The 19,227-nt window shown below is 45.5% G+C and overlaps 1 protein-coding gene across 2 annotated transcripts in view; it reads left to right on the top strand.

Annotated features, from left to right (window-relative positions):
• The window catches only part of LOC139259738 (histamine N-methyltransferase-like), a 150,178-nt gene that overhangs the window by 75,478 nt on the left and 55,473 nt on the right, over nucleotides 1-19,227 (top strand). The window contains exons 4-5 of one of the 2 annotated variants that reach the window (XM_070875381.1): nucleotides 10,502-10,609; nucleotides 14,440-14,570. In XM_070875381.1, the coding sequence (XP_070731482.1) occupies nucleotides 10,502-10,609; nucleotides 14,440-14,570 (239 nt within the window). The remainder of the gene's footprint in view (nucleotides 1-10,501; nucleotides 10,610-14,439; nucleotides 14,571-19,227) is intronic. The other variant, XM_070875382.1, reaches the window with a different exon arrangement.

Raw genomic sequence — 19,227 nt, 5'->3', positions numbered from 1 at the left:
GGCACCCGGAGAGGTCAGCACCCCTCATAGCGTGCTCCCACTTTATGACATAGGGTGGGACCACTGTGAAACGAATGTGTGCACCTCCTTGAATGACTCCAATGTTCCTACCCGTGACCGGCATCCTTACTACTATCCCCATGATGGTGTGGTTAGAGATGGGCTCTTCTCTGCTCTTCTCTGCCTCAGGTCTGCCTTATCGTCGCCCAACCAGTCTTTGGTTACAAAGCTTTGCTGGAGCCTTGCTAAAAAGTCCTCCCAATTATCTCCAGCATTGTATTTCTCATCTGAGCCATTGGTAGCCATTCTGTGGATTCTGTAATCCCGTAACTCGTCGCAGTACAGACTTACATGAGGCACATCTTGGAGTCAAGGTCACTCAGCACCTGCACCTTTATTTAGAAACATATAAACATAGAAACGTAGAAAATAGGTGCAGGAATAGGCCATTCGGCCCTTCTAGCCTGCACCGCCATTCAGTGAGTTCATGGCTGAACATGTAACTTCAGTACCCCCTTCCTGCTTTCTCGCCATACCCCTTGATCCCCCTAGTAGTAAGGACTTCATCTAACTCCCTTTTGAATATATTTAGTGAATTGGCCTCAACAACTTTCTGTGGTAGAGAATTCCACAGGTTCACCACTCTCTGGGTGAAGAAGTTTCTCCTCATCTCGGTCCTAAATGGCTTACCCCTTATCCTTAGACTGTGACCCCTGGTTCTGGACTTCCCCAACATTGGGAACATTCTTCGTGCATCTAACCTGTCTAAACCCATCAGAATTTTAAACGTTTCTATGAGGTCCCCTCTCATTCTTCTGAACTCCAGTGAATACAAGCCCAGTTGATCCAGTCTTTCTTGATAGGTCAGTCCCACCATCCCGGGAATCAGTCTGGTGAACCTTTGCTGCACTCCCTCAATAGCAAGAATGTCCTTCCTCAAGTTAGGAGACCAAAACTGTACACAATACTCCAGGTGTGGCCTCACCAAGGTCCTGTACAACTGCAGCAACACCTCCCTGACCCTGTACTCAAATCCCCTCGCTATGAAGGCCAACATACCATTTGCTTTCCTAACCGCCTGCTGTACCTGCATGCCAACCTTCAATGACTGATGTACCATGACACCCAGGTCTCGTTGCACCTCCCCTTTTCCTAATCTGTCACCATTCAGATAATAGTCTGTCTCTCTGTTCTTATCACCAAAGTGGATAACCTCACATATATCCACATTATACTTCATCTGCCATGCATTTGCCCACTCACCTAACCTATCCAAGTCACTCTGCAGCCTCATAGCATCCTCCTCGCAGCTCACACTGCCACCCAACTTAGTGTCATCCGCAAATTTGGAGATACTACGTTTAATCCCCTCGTCTAAATCATTAATGTACAGTGTGAACAGCTGGGGCCCCAGCACAGAATCTTGCGGTACCCCACTAGTCACTGTCTGCCATTCTGAAAAGCACCCATTTACTCCTATTCTTTGCTTCCTGTCTGACAACCAGTTTTCAATCCACGTCAGCACACTACCCCCAACGTCAGCACACTACCCCCACAGCTCTGGAATGCCTCACTTCCCTGAGACCTGCCTTTATATACCTCAGTGGGACAGGTGTGCAGTGTCTCCTGCAAGTGCACCCCTGATGGTAAGGTATGCTTGTGGTTACAGGTCATATCTAGTTACAGTCATGTGTAGCATGGTAAGATACAGTGGTGTGAGATACATGACACTTATTCATAGCAAACTGTTTGCCACCAGGTTTCGGAGCCATTGGGCTCTCTTGTGCCGGCTTAGGTGACTCTGGTTGAAGTCCCCTCCACAGGCACTCTGGTAAACAGGCCACAGTTTGTCTGCGAAAGCCGGTGGGGTTACCCCTGTGAGCTGCACTGTTTTCTCTACTCTGGAGAAGGGACTCCCGTCATTACAGCCCATGGCTTCTAGAATGTCTTCCTGGATGATGGCACATGCCCTCTGCCTCCTTTTGCTCTTGGCAGAGAAGGACTGGTGCAGCTTGCCGTCCAGTGAGAGGAGGAGCATCTTTGCTATCTCGGCAGCATCACACCCGTGAATATTCCCTGCCTGTTCCACTTCCATAAAGTGAACCGAGGAATCTCCCTTTGGAGTGAGCTTTCCCAGGTGGCTTATCATAGTCCTAAGCTGTTGGGTAGTGTGGGGAACCACAAATTGGCTTTCCAGGGGCCCCTGACCCCCAGCACCGGTGGGCGGGCCGAACTTCAGTTTCTGCACATTCCCATAGTTCTGCCTGTAGTGAATTGATGGTTTTGTCTCGAAGTTGGACCTGTCGCTGTAGACAGATCAACCAAATTGCCTTTTCGACCGATTCTTTATGATCGTTGCTTGCTGTGCGCTGGGCTGCAGCATCTCCCAGACGCTCAGTGTGCAACAGATCAAGCACCCATTCCCTAGTGACATTCACTTTCTTATACACATAGGAGGAAATCCTCTCTTCCATCTTAGTTTTTTCCTCCAAAACAGTATTCTCTGCATCACATCCTTTGGATTAAAGTCCTGCCGTGGTCGTCATTCTGTAGGGGTGGTGTGTGGGTCAGGTTTACTTCTGACCTTCTGAGTGGTTTGAATCGCTCCCACTACCTGGGTTCTAGACTTTGGATTCATTTGGGGATGTGACAAAGTGCAGCAGACAACTGGTTTTGGTGCAAGAAACTTTGATTTTATTCAGGAAAGAAAAGTACAATGTCAAAACTTACAATCTCCAAAATAAGGAACACTTTATTACACAAACAAAAGGGGTTACAGAAAATAATGTACCTCCCACCTTCCAATGCCTAAATCTGACTAGGTTAAACTCTGGGGCAACAGGGATAATGCTCATCAATCCTCTTATTGACAGTTAGCGGTGGTTCGCAGTTTTGGGGTTCACTGGACTCTGTAGTTTCTGCTTGCCATACCCAGAATGTCGTGGAAGACTTCTTGCTGCCTAGTCTTCAGTTGGGTTGAGTCCGTTGATGCGGTAAGGCACGATTTGGATTTATGGGGTAAGTACCCACTTTCTTATTGTAGGAGTAGGACTTTTGGGTTACTTGAGGTAATGCCTGACATCGGTAGTGTGTAAAATGATGGAATCAATTATTAAGGATGTCATAGCAGTGCATTTGGAAAGAGGTGACATGATAGGTCCAAGTCAGCATGGATTTGTGAAAGGGAAATCATGCTTGACAAATCTTCTGGAATTTTTTGAGGATGTTTCCAGTAGAGTGGATAAGGGAGAACCAGTTGATGTGGTATATTTGGACTTTCAGAAGGCGTTCGACAAGGTCCCACACAAGAGATTGATGTGCAAAGTTAGAGCACATGGGATTGGGGGTAGTGTACTGACATGGATTGAGAACTGGTTGTCAGACAGGAAGCAAAGAGTAGGAGTAAATGGGTACTTTTCAGAATGGCAGGCAGTGACTAGTGGGGTACCGCAAGGTTCTGTGCTGGGGCCCCAGCTGTTTACACTGTACATTAATGATTTAGATGAGGGGATTAAATGTAGTATCTCCAAATTTGCGGATGACACTAAGTTGGGTGGCAGTGTGAGCTGCGAGGAGGATGCTGTGAGGCTGCAGAGCGACTTGGATAGGTTAGGTGAGTGGGCAAATGCATGGCAGATGAAGTATAATGTGGATAAATGTGAGGTTATCCACTTTGGTGGTAAAAACAGAGAGACAGACTATTATCTGAATGGTGACAGATTAGGAAAAGGGGAGGTGCAAAGAGACCTGGGTGTCATGGTACATCAGTCATTGAAGGTTGGCATGCAGGTGCAGCAGGCGGTTAAGAAAGCAAATGGCATGTTGGCCTTCATAGCAAGGGGATTTGAGTACAGGGGCAGGGAGGTGTTGCTACAGTTGTACAGGGCATTGGTGAGGCCACACCTGGAGTATTGTGTACAGTTTTGGTCTCCTAACCTGAGGAAGGACATTCTTGCTATTGAGGGAGTGCAGCGAAGGTTCACCAGACTGATTCCCGGGATGGCGGGACTGACCTATCAAGAAAGACTGGATCAACTGGGCTTGTATTCACTGGAGTTCAGAAGAATGAGAGGGGACCTCATAGAAACATATAAAATTCTGACGGGGTTAGACAGGTTAGATGCAGGAAGAATGTTCCCAATGTTGGGGAAGTCCAGAACCAGGGGTCACAGTCTAAGGATAAGGGGTAAGCCATTTAGGACCGAGATGCGGAGGAACTTCTTCACCCAGAGAGTGGTGAACCTGTGGAATTCTCTACCACAGAAAGTTGTTGAGGCCAATTCACTAAATATATTCAAAAAGGAGTTAGATGAGGTCCTTACTGCTAGGGGGATCAAGGGGTATGGCGAGAAAGCAGGAATGGGGTACTGAAGTTGAATGTTCAGCCATGAACTCATTGAATGGTGGTGCAGGCTAGAAGGGCCGAATGGCCTACTCCTGCACCTATTTTCTATGTTTCTATGTTTCTATGTTTCACCCGTTGTAAGCTAGGAATAGATTGTAGTGTGGAAAACTTTCGAACCTTCAGTTTCTTCTCGAGTAGTTTCTTTCTTAAGATTCGTCGATCACGGTGGTTCAATGTTATCACGTTGGCTGTGGTCAGTTGTTACCGTAATGAGTTGGTGATGTCTGAAGTCACTGGGGACTACTTTTTCTGCCTTTTTGATGGTGTTCTTCCTTCTTCTTCGGTAGCAGAGCAGTGTAACCCAGGAGTGCTGTCGAGGCAGAAGACGCTGATGGTGCGGATAGCGCAGTGAAGGCTCTAGTTGCTCAGAAGGCTCATCAGAAGGCTTCCTAACCTGTAAAACAGGGTCTCAATTATACTTTCTCAACCCTTCTAATCTACGCGCCAAATCAATCCCGATTCTTTGTCTCAGTTCTGGCGAGCTTGATAATTCTTTGTTAAATTTTGGCAGGCTCGTTAACGATAACTTATTTAGGATGAGTCGATCTGTTGGATTCGAGTTGCGATTGTAAAAATTAGATTTGGTGTTTACATTGTCTGCCTAGGTCTGCGTTTTCGATGCAGGCCGGAAAAGCCAATGTAACCCCACTTTTTTTTCAAATAAGGAGGGAGAGAGAAAACAGGGAATTATAGACTGGTCAGCCTGACATCGGTAGTGGGTAAAATGATGGAATCAAATATTAAGGATGTCATAGCAGCGCATTTGGAAAGAGGTGACATGATAGGTCCAAGTCAGCATGGATTTGTGAAAGGGAAATCATGCTTGGCAAATCTTCTGGAATTTTTTGAGGATGTTTCCAGTAGAGTGGACAAGGGAGAACCAGTAGATGTGGTTTTCGACAAGGTCCCACACAAGACATTAATGTGCAAAGTTAAAGCACATGGGATTGGGGGTAGTGTACTGATGTGGATTGAGAACTGGTTGGCAGACAGGAAGCAAAGAGTAAGATTAAATGGGTACTTTTCAGAATGGCAGGCAGCGACTAGTGGGGTACCGCAAGGTTCTGTGCTGGGGCACCAGCTGTTTACACTGTGCATTAATGATTTAGACGAAGGGATTGAATGTAGTATCTCCAAATTTGCGGATGACACTAAGTTGGGTGGCAGTGTGAGCTGCGAGGAGGATGCTATGAGGCTGCAGAGTGACTTGGATAGGTGAGGTGAGTGGGCAAATGCATGGCAGATGAAGTATAATGTGGATAAATGTGATGTTATCCACTTTGGTGGTAAAAACAGAGAAACAGACTATTATCTGAATGGTGACAGATTAGGAAAAGGGGAGGTGCAACGAGACCTGGGTGTCATGGTACATCAGTCATTGAAGGTTGGCATGCAGGTACAGCAGGCGGTTAAGAAAGCAAATGGCATGTTGGCCTTCATAGCGAGGGGATTTGAATACAGGGACAGGGAGGTGTTGCTACAGTTGTACAGGGCCTTGGTGAGGCCACACCTGGAGTATTGTGTACAGTTTTGGTCTCCTAACTTGAGGAAGGACATTCTTGCTATTGAGGGAGTGCAGCAAAGGTTCACCAGACTGATTCCCGGGATGGCGGGACTGACCTATCAAGAAAGACTGGATGAACTGGGCTTGTATTCACTGGAGTTCAGGAGAATGAGAGGGGACCTCATAGAAACGTTTAAAATTCTGATGGGTTTAGACAGGTTAGATGCAGGAAGAATGTTCCCGATGTTGGGGAAGTCCAGAACCAGGGGTCACAGTCTAAGGATGAGGGGTAAGCCATTTAGGACCGAGATGAGGAGAAACTTCTTCACCCAGAGAGTGGTGTACCTGTGGAATTCTCGACCACAGAAAGTTGTTGAAGCCAATTCACTAAATATATTCAAAAAGGAGTTAGATGTAGTCCTTACTACTAGGGGGATCAAGGGGTATGACGAGAAAGCAGGAATGGGGTACTGAAGTTACATGTTCAGTCTGAACTCATTGAATGGCGGTGCAGGCTCGAAGGGCCGAATGACCTACTCCTGCACCTATTTTCTATGTTTCTATGTTTCTATGTGATTGACATTATGCATGTGCTGGATGGGTTTCATGCTTCGAGCTGTAGCTGGCAATCTCTGGATCAATTGTTGAAATGTTAATGGTCTCCTCGGGAGCAGAGTTTTTGAGTTTTCACAGTTCCTCGACCAATTTGTTTAGCTCTAATATCCCAGACAGTTCCAATACCCAAAGACTGGCTTTTTCACAGGTTAGTAGTCCCCTGGTTTTTCAACCCTTTTCCCTTTGCAGACCCAATGCATCTTTTAAAATCCCAAAGTTCATCTCAAGCGAGTCCAAAATTATTCTTCCTTAGGGTTTCTTCATACAGAGGGGGAATCTTTGGATTTTGAGAAAACGCTGCTCCCTCCAATGGCAGCCGGCACCTCAAAGCACTGGAGAAGTACCAGCAATGCTGCGCCGCAAGATCCTGCAAATCCATTGGCAGGATAGACGCACCAAAGTCAGTGTTCTCGCTCAGGCCAACATCCCCAGCGTCGAAGCTCTGAGCACCCTCGATCAACTCTGTTGGGTGTGCCACGTCATCCGCATACCCAATTTGAGACTCCCAAAACAAGCACTCTCATCGGAGGTCCAACACGGCAAGCGAGCCCCAGGTGGGCAGAGGAATCGCTTCAAGGACACCCTCAAAGCCTCCTTGAAAAAGTGCAACACCCCCACTGACATCTGGGAATCCCTAGCCCAAGACCACACAAAGTGGAGGAAAAGCATCCGGGAAGGCACCGAACACCTCATGTCTCTTCGTCAGGAGCAAGCTGAAGCCAAGCGTAAACAGCGGAAGGAGCATGCGACAACCCAGCACCCCACCCACCCGTTCATTCAACCACCGTCTGCCCCACCTGTGACAGAGACTGTAGGTCCCACATTGGGCTCTTCAGTCACCTGAGAACTCATTTTTTAGTGTGGAAGCAAGTTATCCTCAACTCCAAGGGACTGACTATGAGAGAGATATTTACGGAAGCATGCTAACAAAAGAAAAAGGGCATTTTGTTCTGTTTTGTCTTTTTATAACAACATAAAGTCATAGGCCAGGAATTTCCTCAGTGCAGCTACTGGTCTCCCATCGTAACTTTGCAGGAAGTGCGGCAGAAACCCAGTTTGCACATGTAAACATGGATTCTGCTGTACTTCCAGCGAGCTTACAGTAGTAGAGCAGCAGCACCTGTGTGGAAATTCCTGACCTTATATTCTAGGTCAGTGCTGATCACAATTGGGTTACAGAGGCAAGTAATTACTACAGAAACTCTGCACCTCCAGCTGGTGGGATCACTGTTCAATGGGTTTGGTGTGCATCCTTGTGGTGGCCAGGAAAATGATGGAAAGGTACACACATTTGAATTTGAGTTCCGCTCTTCACCGTGATGCTGTTGAGCATTTCTAGGGACCTGCTCTGCAGATAGTGAAGGTTCAAACCTGAACTTGTTAGTTCTTGAAACCGTGAGTAACTAATGATCATCCTACTTGGGGTGGGGGGAATATAAGCATGTTCCTTTGGAGTGAAGTAGATGTTTACATGCCTGGCGATGGAAGATAGAAACTGTCGTCTCCATCCGCAGCAGGTCTGCCATATTCCAGATACTGTTGATGGACTGGAATGACATCACCTCAATGACCATTTATCGGATGATCCAAGCTGGAAAATTATGGAGAAGCCATTCATATCCTCAGTAATTAACTTCAGAAGCATTCAAAAGTAACCATTGGAATTTTGAATGTGTTTTTTAATTCTTTTATCATATTTGCTGTCAAAAATAACTGGATGTACATCCAATTTAAAGAAATTGAATGGTATAGCTGTTCTTTAAAAACAAAATTGTGATCATGGAATGGCCTTCGATGAGCCTCTTTGCAGAACATCTTAGTACAGCACTGGGAAGTTTTAAAAGCTGTGAAGTTAGCTGTCAGTGGTTTAGTATTTTGGAAATCTCCATGTTTTGCTTCATCTCATGAACTTCATTCAAATAGTATCACATAAAAGTGAAACTGGTGCAATAGTGGGAGGTGGCAGGTGGCAGCAGCTCTTGCAGCACAGGCCGAAACCACGCAATGGCTTAGTGCTGTAATGGACTCAGTGCTTGGTGGCATTCAAGCTCACTTTGCTGTGATGCAGACTCAGTCTGCTCTTATGCAGACTCAGATTGATGCCACGCTAGCACTGATTGCTGCCATCATCTCTGGGTTCCCACCAGTCCAACAGGAGTCTCACGGTGGTGAAGTAGGCCGGCAGTCTGTGCTCCGGTAGATTGCTCCGAATGCTGAGACTCTGCCCCGGGGGAGTGGCAGTGTGTCGGTCGAAATGGAAAGTGCTGTCCTCTCAGAATAATAGCTTTCCAGCTCCCAGCATTGTCACTTCACCATTGTATCTGACGCTGTCTGCACCCCAGCCATCTGAGACTGCTGCCGCCCATCCTGAGGTGTGCAGTCCGCAGCCAGGCCTTCTGGGCTCAGAGCTTTTCCAGGACTTCCTGCTAGACCATCTGCAGTCTCTGTGTTGCAGAGTGAGCAGATTTTCACCAGCCTTGCTGCAGCTACTGGGGCCAAATTAAGGAGGAATGGTAGGGTTGGTAGGGCGGAGAAGCGAAGGGGAGGGAAAGAGTGAAAAAAGGCCCAATCAGCCACACTTTATGGGTTTTCATTTTTCAAAGGGGAGGGTTGTTTGTGCATATATTGCTGGTGTTGTTTGCGGGTTCTCATGTTTGAAAGGGGAGGGTTGTTTGTGCGTATATTGCTGGTGGTGTTTGCGGGTTCTCATGATTGAAAGGGGAGGGTTGTTTGTGCGTATATTGCTGGTGTTGCTTGCGGGTTCTCATGTTTGAAAGGGGAGGGTTGTTTGTTACATTAAAGTTTTAATTTGACGTCTCCGTTTTGGTCATCTGTCTCATTGAACCTTTCATGGTTGATGGGGCCTGCGACCTACAAATAGCCAGGCCTTTATGATTTCCAATCGCCATCTCAGCGATGAATTATTGGAAGCAGTGCCTAATGAGCTGGTGACACACGGCCCTTGCAGCACCCACATTGCCAACATCCCTCCTCCTGCTGCTGCTCCTCCTCCTCCTGTCCCTTGTCATGCTGAAGGTGATGTACTCCCTTCTCCTGCGATACAGAACCTCGGTGACCTCCTGGATGCAGCAATGTACAGCAAATAGGGAGATGTTGGAGATATGCCCTGCTGGTGCCTGGAAGGAGCTGGTAGCATAGAAGCTCAGTGCTACTGTCATCTTAACTGCCACTGAGAGCGAAGTCCTGTCCTGATGTAAGGCTAGAGGTCTGGCTGCAGAAGGTTCAGCCTTCTTAGTCACTGCTCTTCTCACAGATTCATGCAGGAGAAGTGCTTCCGGAAAACCCTGGGGGGGGCACAGGGATAAGTGGGTAAGGCCTCCTGTTACGACCTCTATGCGCCCTCCTCATGCCTCCGGCTACATTTCCCATAATCTGTCTCTGGAGCTGCTGCCTCGCAAATAGTTGCTGCAGGGCAAGATGGAGTGCCAGTGCAGCCCCCTGTGAAAAGGCTTGAGGTGCAAATGGATTGGTAAATACTAATGAAAGTAATTAAACAGTCACAGCAATGAAATAGCAGAGCAGTAATGCTAATCAGAGGTATGGAACGCCTGCTTTCTGTGGCGTATTTAACGCCATGCGGTAAGTGAGGCGAAGCAACTGAGGTTCGCGTCCGGGGCACTAATGGGGAGTTGCAAACTAATCTGGGTCCAGATGTCATGATCTGGGTGGTGATGCAGGGCGAAATGCTAAATGTTAGTGCCGCCGCTAATACTCAACTGAAATACGTGAGCAGTGCTAATTTCACCACGTCCGGGTGGTAAGCCATTACCAACCATTTATCACCCCGCCCGGGCACTAACGGCTGGTGCTAGCCAACTGAATTTTTAGCCCATAATACTTTAAAAGAACAAGTGAACTCCGAGCAGTTTGAATGCATCTTACTTATTCCTTTTGAAGAGATGCTGTAATGAATTCATGGAAAGAAGCATTCAGAAGTGTTTTGTTTTTCCATTCAGGCAAAATAGACTTTGAAATACTTGGCAAAATTCAGTCCAAGCATCCAGGTCTTTTGATTGATAATGAGGTGGTGGAGCCTAATCCTGAGCAAATCTCCAGCTACAAAGGTATTTTTGCAAACTTAAATATTTTTACGTACCACGTGTTTCCAGGTGAAAACTGCAGTTTTATTTGAGGTGTTAAAGTGACCGTTTGTGTGTGTGTGTGTGTGTGTGTGTGTGTGTATGTGAGACATCACTGTCCTGTCTTGTTGATTGATCATGGAACCAATAGTTGGTACTAACCTATGTAAAGATGCTGAGAACCAGTTTACTGCAAAATAAATTTCTCCTTTATTAACTATTAACTTTAATGGTTATGTTGTCATCTTTGCTCAAATATTGTTTTTTTTGAATCTGCTTCCAACACCCTTTCAGGCCGTGTATTCCAACTCATAACATCTCGCTGCATAAAAAAAGCTGTTGCCAAATGGATGTGTGGCGAGCCTATTCATAGGGACATCAGACACTGCCCCCAAGTATCAGCTCGAAAATGTTGGAAACTACTCGGTCATGACTCTCCCTTGCAGTTTTCTTTCTTACCTCCAGGAATACACTTTTTTTGTGCTCATTAGAGTGAGACTTTGTATAACCAATTGTAAAGAAACGGGAGTTGAAACATATGATGCTGAGTGAAGAACACTTTGAAATGAAAATGAAGGATCAAAATGATCATGTACGTTTTTGTAATGAAAAGCCATCTGCGTAGGATCCCTGGAGCGCGGTGCGGTCGCACGTCTGTGCAGCTTACAAGGAACACTTCTGCAGCGTCTTCTTGGAGTTAAGAAGGAAAGCAACAAGGGAGAGTCATGCCCGAGTAGTTTCCAACATTTCCTGGGAGTTATTGAGGGGCACTGTCTGATTTCCCCAGGAACAGGCTCCCCACACATCTATTTGGTAACAGATTTTTTTAATGCAGCGAGTTGTTATGATTTGGAAAAGGTAGTGAAAGCAGATTCAGCAGTAACTTTTAGAAGGGAATTAGATAAGTTGGATCCAAAGTGACAAATTGGATCCAAAATTGGCTCAGTGACAGGAAGCAAAGGGTCATGGTTGAGGGGAGTTTTTGTGACTGGAAGGCTGTTTCCAATGGGGTTCCACAGGGCTCAGTACTCAGTCCCTTACTTTCTGTGGTATATATTAATGATTCAGACTTAAATTTAGGGGGCGATGATAAAGAAATTTGCAGATAATACCAAAATTGGCTGTGTGGTTGACAGTGAGGAGGAAAGCTGCAGATTGCACGAAGATATTGATGAACTGGTCAGTTGGGCAGAAAAGTGGCAAATGGAATTCAATCCGGAAAATGTGAGGTAATGCATTTGGGGAAGGGCAACAAGGCAAGAGAATACACAATAAATGGGAGGATACTTAAAGGGACCTTGGAGTATATGTTCACAGATCCTTAAAGGTAGCAGGACAGGTTGATAAGGTAGTTAAAAAGACATATGGAATGCTTTCCTTTATTAGCCGAGGCATAGAATACAAGAGCAGGGAAGTTATATTAGGACAGTATACAACACCAGGTAGGCCACAGCTTGAATACTGCATGCAATTCTGGTCACCACATTACAGGAAGGATGTGATTGCACGAGAAAGGGTGCAGAGGAGGTTTACGAGGATGTTGCCAGGACTGGAAAACTTTAGCTAAGATGAAAGTTTGGATCAGCTGGTGTTGTTTTCAGTGGAACAGAGGAGGCTGAGGGGAGATTTAATTGAGATTTATAAAATTATGAGGGGCCTAGATAGAGTGGATAGGAATGTCCTATTTCCCTTAGCAGAGGGGTCATTAATCAGGGGGCATAGCTTTAAAGTAGTTGGTCAAAGGATTAGGGAGGAGATGAGGAAACATTTCTTCACCCAGAGGGTAATGGGAGTCTGGAACTCACTACCTGAAAGGATGGTAGAGGCAGAAACCCTCATCACATTCAAAAGGAACTTAAAGAGCTGTAACCTACAGGGCTACGGACCTTGTGCTGGAAGATGGCATTCGGCTGGATAACGTTTTTTCGACTGACGCAGACACAATGGGCCGAATGGCCTCCTTCTGTGTCGTAATTTTCTATGATTCTATGTACTTGGAAAGGAAACAATTTTCAGAGCTTTGGAGAAATAGCAAGGGAGTGAGACTAGTTGGATGGCATTTTCAAGGAGCTGGCAAGGCAAGGTGGGTTGAATAGTCGCCTTCTTCTGTCCTGTCTGACACCTATTCGAACCATTGAATCAAAGAAAGGTAGATTAAAAACGGGGAATAATTTAGCAGAAGAAAAGAAAGTATTTGTAAATAATATTATTTAATAGAACATAAGAACATAAGAATTAGGAACAGGAGTAGGCCATCTAGCCCCTCGAGCCTGCTCCACCACACAACAAGATCATGGCTGATCTGGCCGTGGACTCAGCTCCACTTACCCGCCCGCTCCCCGTAACCCTTAATTCCCTTATTGGTTAAAAATCTATCTATCTGTGATTTGAATACATTCAATGAGCTAGCCTCAACTGCTTCCATGGGCAGAGAATTCCACAGATTCACAACCCTCTGGGAGAAGAAATTCCTTCTCAACTCGGTTTTAAATTGGCTACCCCATATTTTGAGGCTGTGCCCCCTAGTTCTAGTCTCCCCGACCAGTGGAAACAACCTCTCTGCCTCTATCTTGTCTATCCCTTTCATTATTTTACATGTTTTGAGAAGATCACCCCTCATCCTTCTGAACTCCAACGAGTAAAGACCCAGCCTACTCAATCTATCATCATAAGGTAACCCCCTCATCTCCGGAATCAGCCTAGTGAATCGTCTCTGTACCCTCTCCAAAGCCAGTATATCCTTCCTTAAGTAAGGTGACCAAAACTGCATGCAGTACTCCAGGTGCAGCCTCACCAATACCCTGTACAGTTGCAGCGGGACCTCCTTGCTTTTGTACTCCATCCCTCTTGCAATGAAGGCCAACATTCCATTCGCCTTCCTGATTACCTGCTGTAGCTGCAAACTAAATTTTTGGGATTCATGCACAAGGACCCCCAGGTGCCTCTGCACCGCAGCATGTTGTAATTTCTCCCCATTCAAATAATATTCCCTTTTACTGTTTTTTTTTTCCAAGGTGGATGACCTCACATTTTCCGACATTGTATTCCATCTGCCAAACCTGAGCCCATTCGCTTAACCTAATCGCTATGAGCTACCAATTTTTGGGTGATTGAGTGGCACAGTCTGTTGGACACATTTCTGGGCCTTGGGTTCAGATTCATCCCAGAATAATGGGATGGAAGTCTTCTCTGTTTGTTGCCTGTAAGGGTTCTGTGTGAAATGCAATTGGGGAGTCTCTTCTGAGACCGGAGGCTTTTTGTTGGGGAAAATACAGGGAGCTTTATTCTGTCTCTAACTATGCTATCTGACCAGCGCTGCAGTATACCTGATGAGCTGGTGGTAGATACTGACAGTGGGTCTCTAAAATAATGGGGGTTTTTCACCTGCCAGTTGACTGTTTTTCAGGTGAAAACGAGGTGGCTGGCAAAGGAAAATCTGGTGGGGACCTTGTGCTATCAATTGCCTGCCTGATTCAATTTTTCTATTTCTTTTAAATCTATTTATGTAATTAGTGAGCGATTCCAGCACTTTCTACCAAATTTTCTGCTTGATGTGTACCATTTGATAAAATAATTAAATTAATGGTTTTCAATATAAATTGTAATATGTTGAGGTGTGAACAAATTGCTTCAGCCCTTAAATATCTGCTATTTTTCCTCAGCTAAACCGAACATACCAATGTGCTCTCTTAAAATCAGACGGTAATGAACTGTCTATATGTGAACTGCTAGAAACTGCATATGATGAAATAGCAAACAAAAGTTGTGTTTATATTTACTTTAATTAATTCCTTCTAATTCTACCTGTCTCCCAGCACTTGTGAAAGAAAAGAGTCAGAGTCTTAACATCTCCTTCACTTGGAACCAGATGACCTCAGAAGAATATGAAAAGAAAGCCAAGGAAAGAAATGAGATCAAAAAGTTTGATTTCATTCACATGATCCAGGTAACTGCAGCTAAAGATCACCTTACAACCAGCGGACAGAGAAGACATTCACCCCATCAGTCTGGGCTGGATGTGAACCCAGTTCTACACATCACATTCCTAACTGTGCCACTTAGTGCCCAAAATTTCAGAGACATTTTTGGAATATTCTTGGCCATTTTTTTTTCTGGCAAATTATTCCCCATCCTTGACGTGTCTGCCCTTGACACCTCTGGGACTACACGGGCGTGTGAGTAGCCTGATTGTAGACTTTAGTCATTAGCCCCGAGCATCTGTCATGTTGTGTTGGAGACAACTCAGCAACAACAATAACTTGTTTTTATACAGCACCTTTAATGTAAAACATCCCAATGCACTTCACAGTAGTGTTATTAAAAATAAAGACACCAAATGAGACAAGGAGATAGCAGAGCAGAGGAGCAAAGCTTGGTCAAAGAGGTCATGAAGGAGGAAAGATTCCCTAAATCTATCCCAGTATAAATCAGTGCCTTTAGAAGATGGGAGAGAAATTGGGAGGAAAATACATTACATTGTGTTATTTTCTAATGTTGCTTCATAAAATAAAATGGTCTTCTGCTTTAATTTTACTTCTTAAATTATATCTGCACTTTGTGGTTCCAAATATTTGTGAGACAGCAAATAAGATAAAACTGACTTAGTTGGACAGCATTTTCTATCAGTGTTGTTTATTTCAGATTGTTCTCTTGTAATCCAATTCCTCAATTATGGGATGCATTCTTCTTACTTTTACCATGAGATTTCAAGCGTTCCTCGGGTGGAAAGTGGAGGAAAATGGGATGGGGAGATCTTCCATCAAATCTCGGCCTGTAAAAACAGCTGCAGCTATTTTCTTTACCCTTAATGAGGCTAGTCTGCAGTGGATGCGACTGTCCCAACCCACCACACGTAAAAGACGGTGGGAGGTCAAGGCTTCCCGGAATAGCCCTGAGCATTTAGAGCGAGTATGTTCCTGTAAAAAAGGGCGGGGCTAACAAATCTAGAGCCCCCTGGATGTCAAGGGACGTACAGGGTAAGATGAAGAAAAAATGGAAGATGGTGACAAATTCTGAGAAATCAATACTGCAGAGGCTCTGGAGGAGTATAAGAAGTGTAGAGGAGCAATTAAAAAAGATATCAGGAAAGCAAAGAGAGAGCATGAAAGAATGTTGGCAAGTAAAATCAGGGAAAACCCAAAGATGTTTTATAAATACATTAAGAGCAAGAGGATAACTAGAGAATGAGTAGGGCCTATTAGAGACCAAAAAGGAAATCTGTGTGTGGAGGCAGAAGACGTGGGTATTAATGAATACTTTGCATCTGTTTTCACAAAAGAGAGGGGCGATGCAAACTTTGCAATGAGGGATGAGGAGTGTGAAATATTAGATGAGATAAACATAGTGAGAGAGGGAGTATTAAGAGGTTTAGCATCTTTGAAAGTGGATAAATCCCCAGGACCGGATGAAATGTATCCCAGGTTGTTAAAGAAAGCAAAAGAGGAAATAGCAGAGGCTCTGACCTTCATTTTCCTGTCCTCTCTGGCTACAGGTGTGGTACCAGAGGACTTGAGGACTGCTAACGTTGCACCTTTGTTTAAAAAGGGAGAAAGGGATCAACTGAGAAATTACAGGCCAGTCAGCCTAACCTCAGTGGTGGGAAAATTATTGGAAAAATTCCTGAGGGACGGGATAAATCTTCATTTGGAAAGACATGGATTAATCAAGGACAGTCAACATGGATTTATTAAGGGAAGGTCGTGTCTGACTAACTTGATTGAATTTTTCGAGGAGGTAACTAGAAGGATCGATGAGCGCAGTGCATATGATGTAGTGTATATGGATTTTAGCAAAGCTTTTGATAAGGTCGCACATGGCAGACTGGTCACGAAAGTAATAGCCCATGAGATCCAGGATAAAGTGGCAAGTTGGATTCAACATTGGCTCAGAGGCAGGAAGCAGAGGGTAATGGTTGATGGGTGTTTTTGTGACTGTAAGCCTGTAATCCAGTGGGGTCCCAAAGGGCTCAGTGCTGAATCCCTTGCTTTTTGTGGTATACATCAATGATTGGACTTGAATGTTGGGGGTATGATTAAGAAGTTTGCAGATGACACTAAAATAGGTTGTGTGGTTCATAATGAAGAAGAAAGCTGCGGATTGCAGGAAGATATCAATGTACTGGTCAGATGGGCAATACAGTGGCAAATGGAATTCAATCCGGATAAGTGTGAGGTAATGCATTTAGGGAGGTCTAACAAGGCAAGAGAATTTTCATTAAATGGTACGACACTGAAAAGAGTAGAGAATAAATGGACCTTGGAGTGCACGTCCACAGATCCCTAAAGGTAGCAGGCCAGGTTAAGCCGGCATATGGAATACTTGCCTTTATTAGTCGAGGCACGGAATACAAGAGCAAGACTGTTGTGCTTGAACTGTATAAAACACTGGTTAGGCCGCAGCTGGAGTACTGTGTGCAGTTCTGGTCACCACATTACAGGAAAGATGTGATTGCACTGGAAAGGGTACAGAGGAGATTTACAAGAATGTTGCCTGGACTGGAGAATTTTGGCTATGAGGAAAGATTGGAGAAGCTGGTTCTGTTTTCTTTAGAACAAAGAAGGCTGAAGGGAGAACAGATTGAGGTGTATAAAATTATGAGAGGCCTGGATAGAGTGGATAGGAAGGACCTGTTTCCCTTGGCAGAATGGTTAACAAACCGGGGACATAGCTTTAAAGTATTTGGGGGGATTTTGATGAGATGTGAGGGGTAATTTCTTCACCCAGAGGGTAGTGAGGGTCTGGAACTCACAGCCTGAAAGGGTGGTAGAGGCAGAAACCCTCACCACATTAAAAAAATACTTGGATGTGCACTTAAAGTGCCATAACCTGCAGGGCTACAGACCAAGTGCTGGAAAGTGGGATTAGGCTGAGTAGCTCTTGGTCGGCCGGCGCGGACACAATGGTCCAAAATGGCCTTCTTCTGTGCTTTAAATTTCTATGTTTCTATGATTTCACTCCCTAAATACCTGCCAAAAACACTGGGAGAGACTTTGGCTGGAAATTTCTCCAGTGAGGCGAGTTGGGAGTGGGCAGGAAAACCGGAAGCGCCTGAATTGCATGTGAGGCCTTGGATTCCCACGAGCAGCCAGCCAGATTGAGAGATGGGCATGCCTATAGATGTGAGGGGGTGGCCGGCGGACAGCAGTCAGACATCGAGGGGGGAGCTGGGGTCCAGGATATGGGATCGCAGAGGGTAGAATCGGGGGATTGACAATCAGGACATTGGGGTCGCGGGATGGGGTATCGGCAGGTCTGGGGGGGTGTCGGGCGGAGCATCGGCAGAGGGGCGTGGGCGCTTGGAGGATCGACAGGGGGGGAAGAGAGAATCGGGGCCAGCCACCGTCGGATTGTGGCCGTCATCGGTGTCGTCGGTGGGGATGGGGGGAGGCCTTATGGTGGGGATTGGAGGCCTGGGAAGCCGATTGGAGGGAATGGGTTAGGTAGGGACCATGGATCCAGGAGGTTGGTATAAAGATATTTACCTCCTGGATGCAGCAGTGCCTACCTCGGTTTAACTACTGGGTTTGATAAATTGTGTGATACACGTCCACATGTAGTTAAGTTCAAAATGGAGGTGACAAATGAGGCTTCCAGCCTCATTATAATATTTAAGTTGACGTACCACTCCATGGGAGCGGGTTAGTCGCCCACGTCCCTGTCCCGCCCCTGCTGGAAGTGGATGGGATGGTAGAGGGATCATGTCAGAAATCCCATTTTTAACAATTTAACTGCCCCCACACCCCAAACCCACCCAGTTTTGTGGGGGAAGATTCGGACTTTCAGTTTGAGTGTGATCAGTTGCAATAAAGCTTCGACACCCAACCAACGCAATGCTTGGAGATTGTTCTTAGCAATTCTGCCCAATGTGTCCTTTTATAAAGGATTCCGACAGGCTCGGGCCTGCTCTCAGCTTTCCTCACAACGTGCAAAGTCCCAGAACTCATAAAGCTCAAAATAATACCACCTGGCATTCTCTGTCTCCTTTAGGACAGGTACTCTTGAAGCACTCTTACTGGAGTGGTGCACCTGCTTTGTATATTCAAATGGCACTATCACTATAATTTGGCTGTAAGGGTTCAGCTCCATTACTCTTCCACCGGTGTATCATCCCGACAGGAAAGTTGGGGCCTGATTGTTTACTAGCAGCATGAATTGCTATTTCACATTACAGAGTAGCTAAAACAGTGATCTCCTCATTGTCCCAGGAATTCCGACCCCGACAGCAGACTGGAATATCAGAGCATTGCTATGCTGCTCCATTGACAGAGAGAAGGCCTGAAAGGACCCACTGGAGGAAAATCAATTAAATCTTCAGCTCTTTCAGGAGATTGGGGATGGGGTTTTTTGGCAGTTGATTGCTTCTGTGAGAGCTTAAGAACATAAGAACACAAGAAATAGGAACAGGAGAAGGCCATATGGCCCCTTGAGCCTGCTCTGCCATTCAATAAGATCATGACTGATCTGATCATGGACTCAGCTCCACTTCCCCGCCCAAAGCCCATAAACCTTTATCCCCTTATCGTTTAAGAAACTGTCTATTTCTGTCTTAAATTTATTCAATGTCCCAGCTTCCACAACTTTCTGAGGCAGCAAATTCCACAGAT

Source organism: Pristiophorus japonicus, chromosome 3, assembly GCF_044704955.1.
Source record: "Pristiophorus japonicus isolate sPriJap1 chromosome 3, sPriJap1.hap1, whole genome shotgun sequence".
NCBI lineage: Eukaryota > Metazoa > Chordata > Chondrichthyes > Pristiophoridae > Pristiophorus > Pristiophorus japonicus.
The sequence above is the reverse complement of the archived record's forward strand: the minus strand, read 5'-3'. Positions and strand labels throughout refer to the sequence as shown.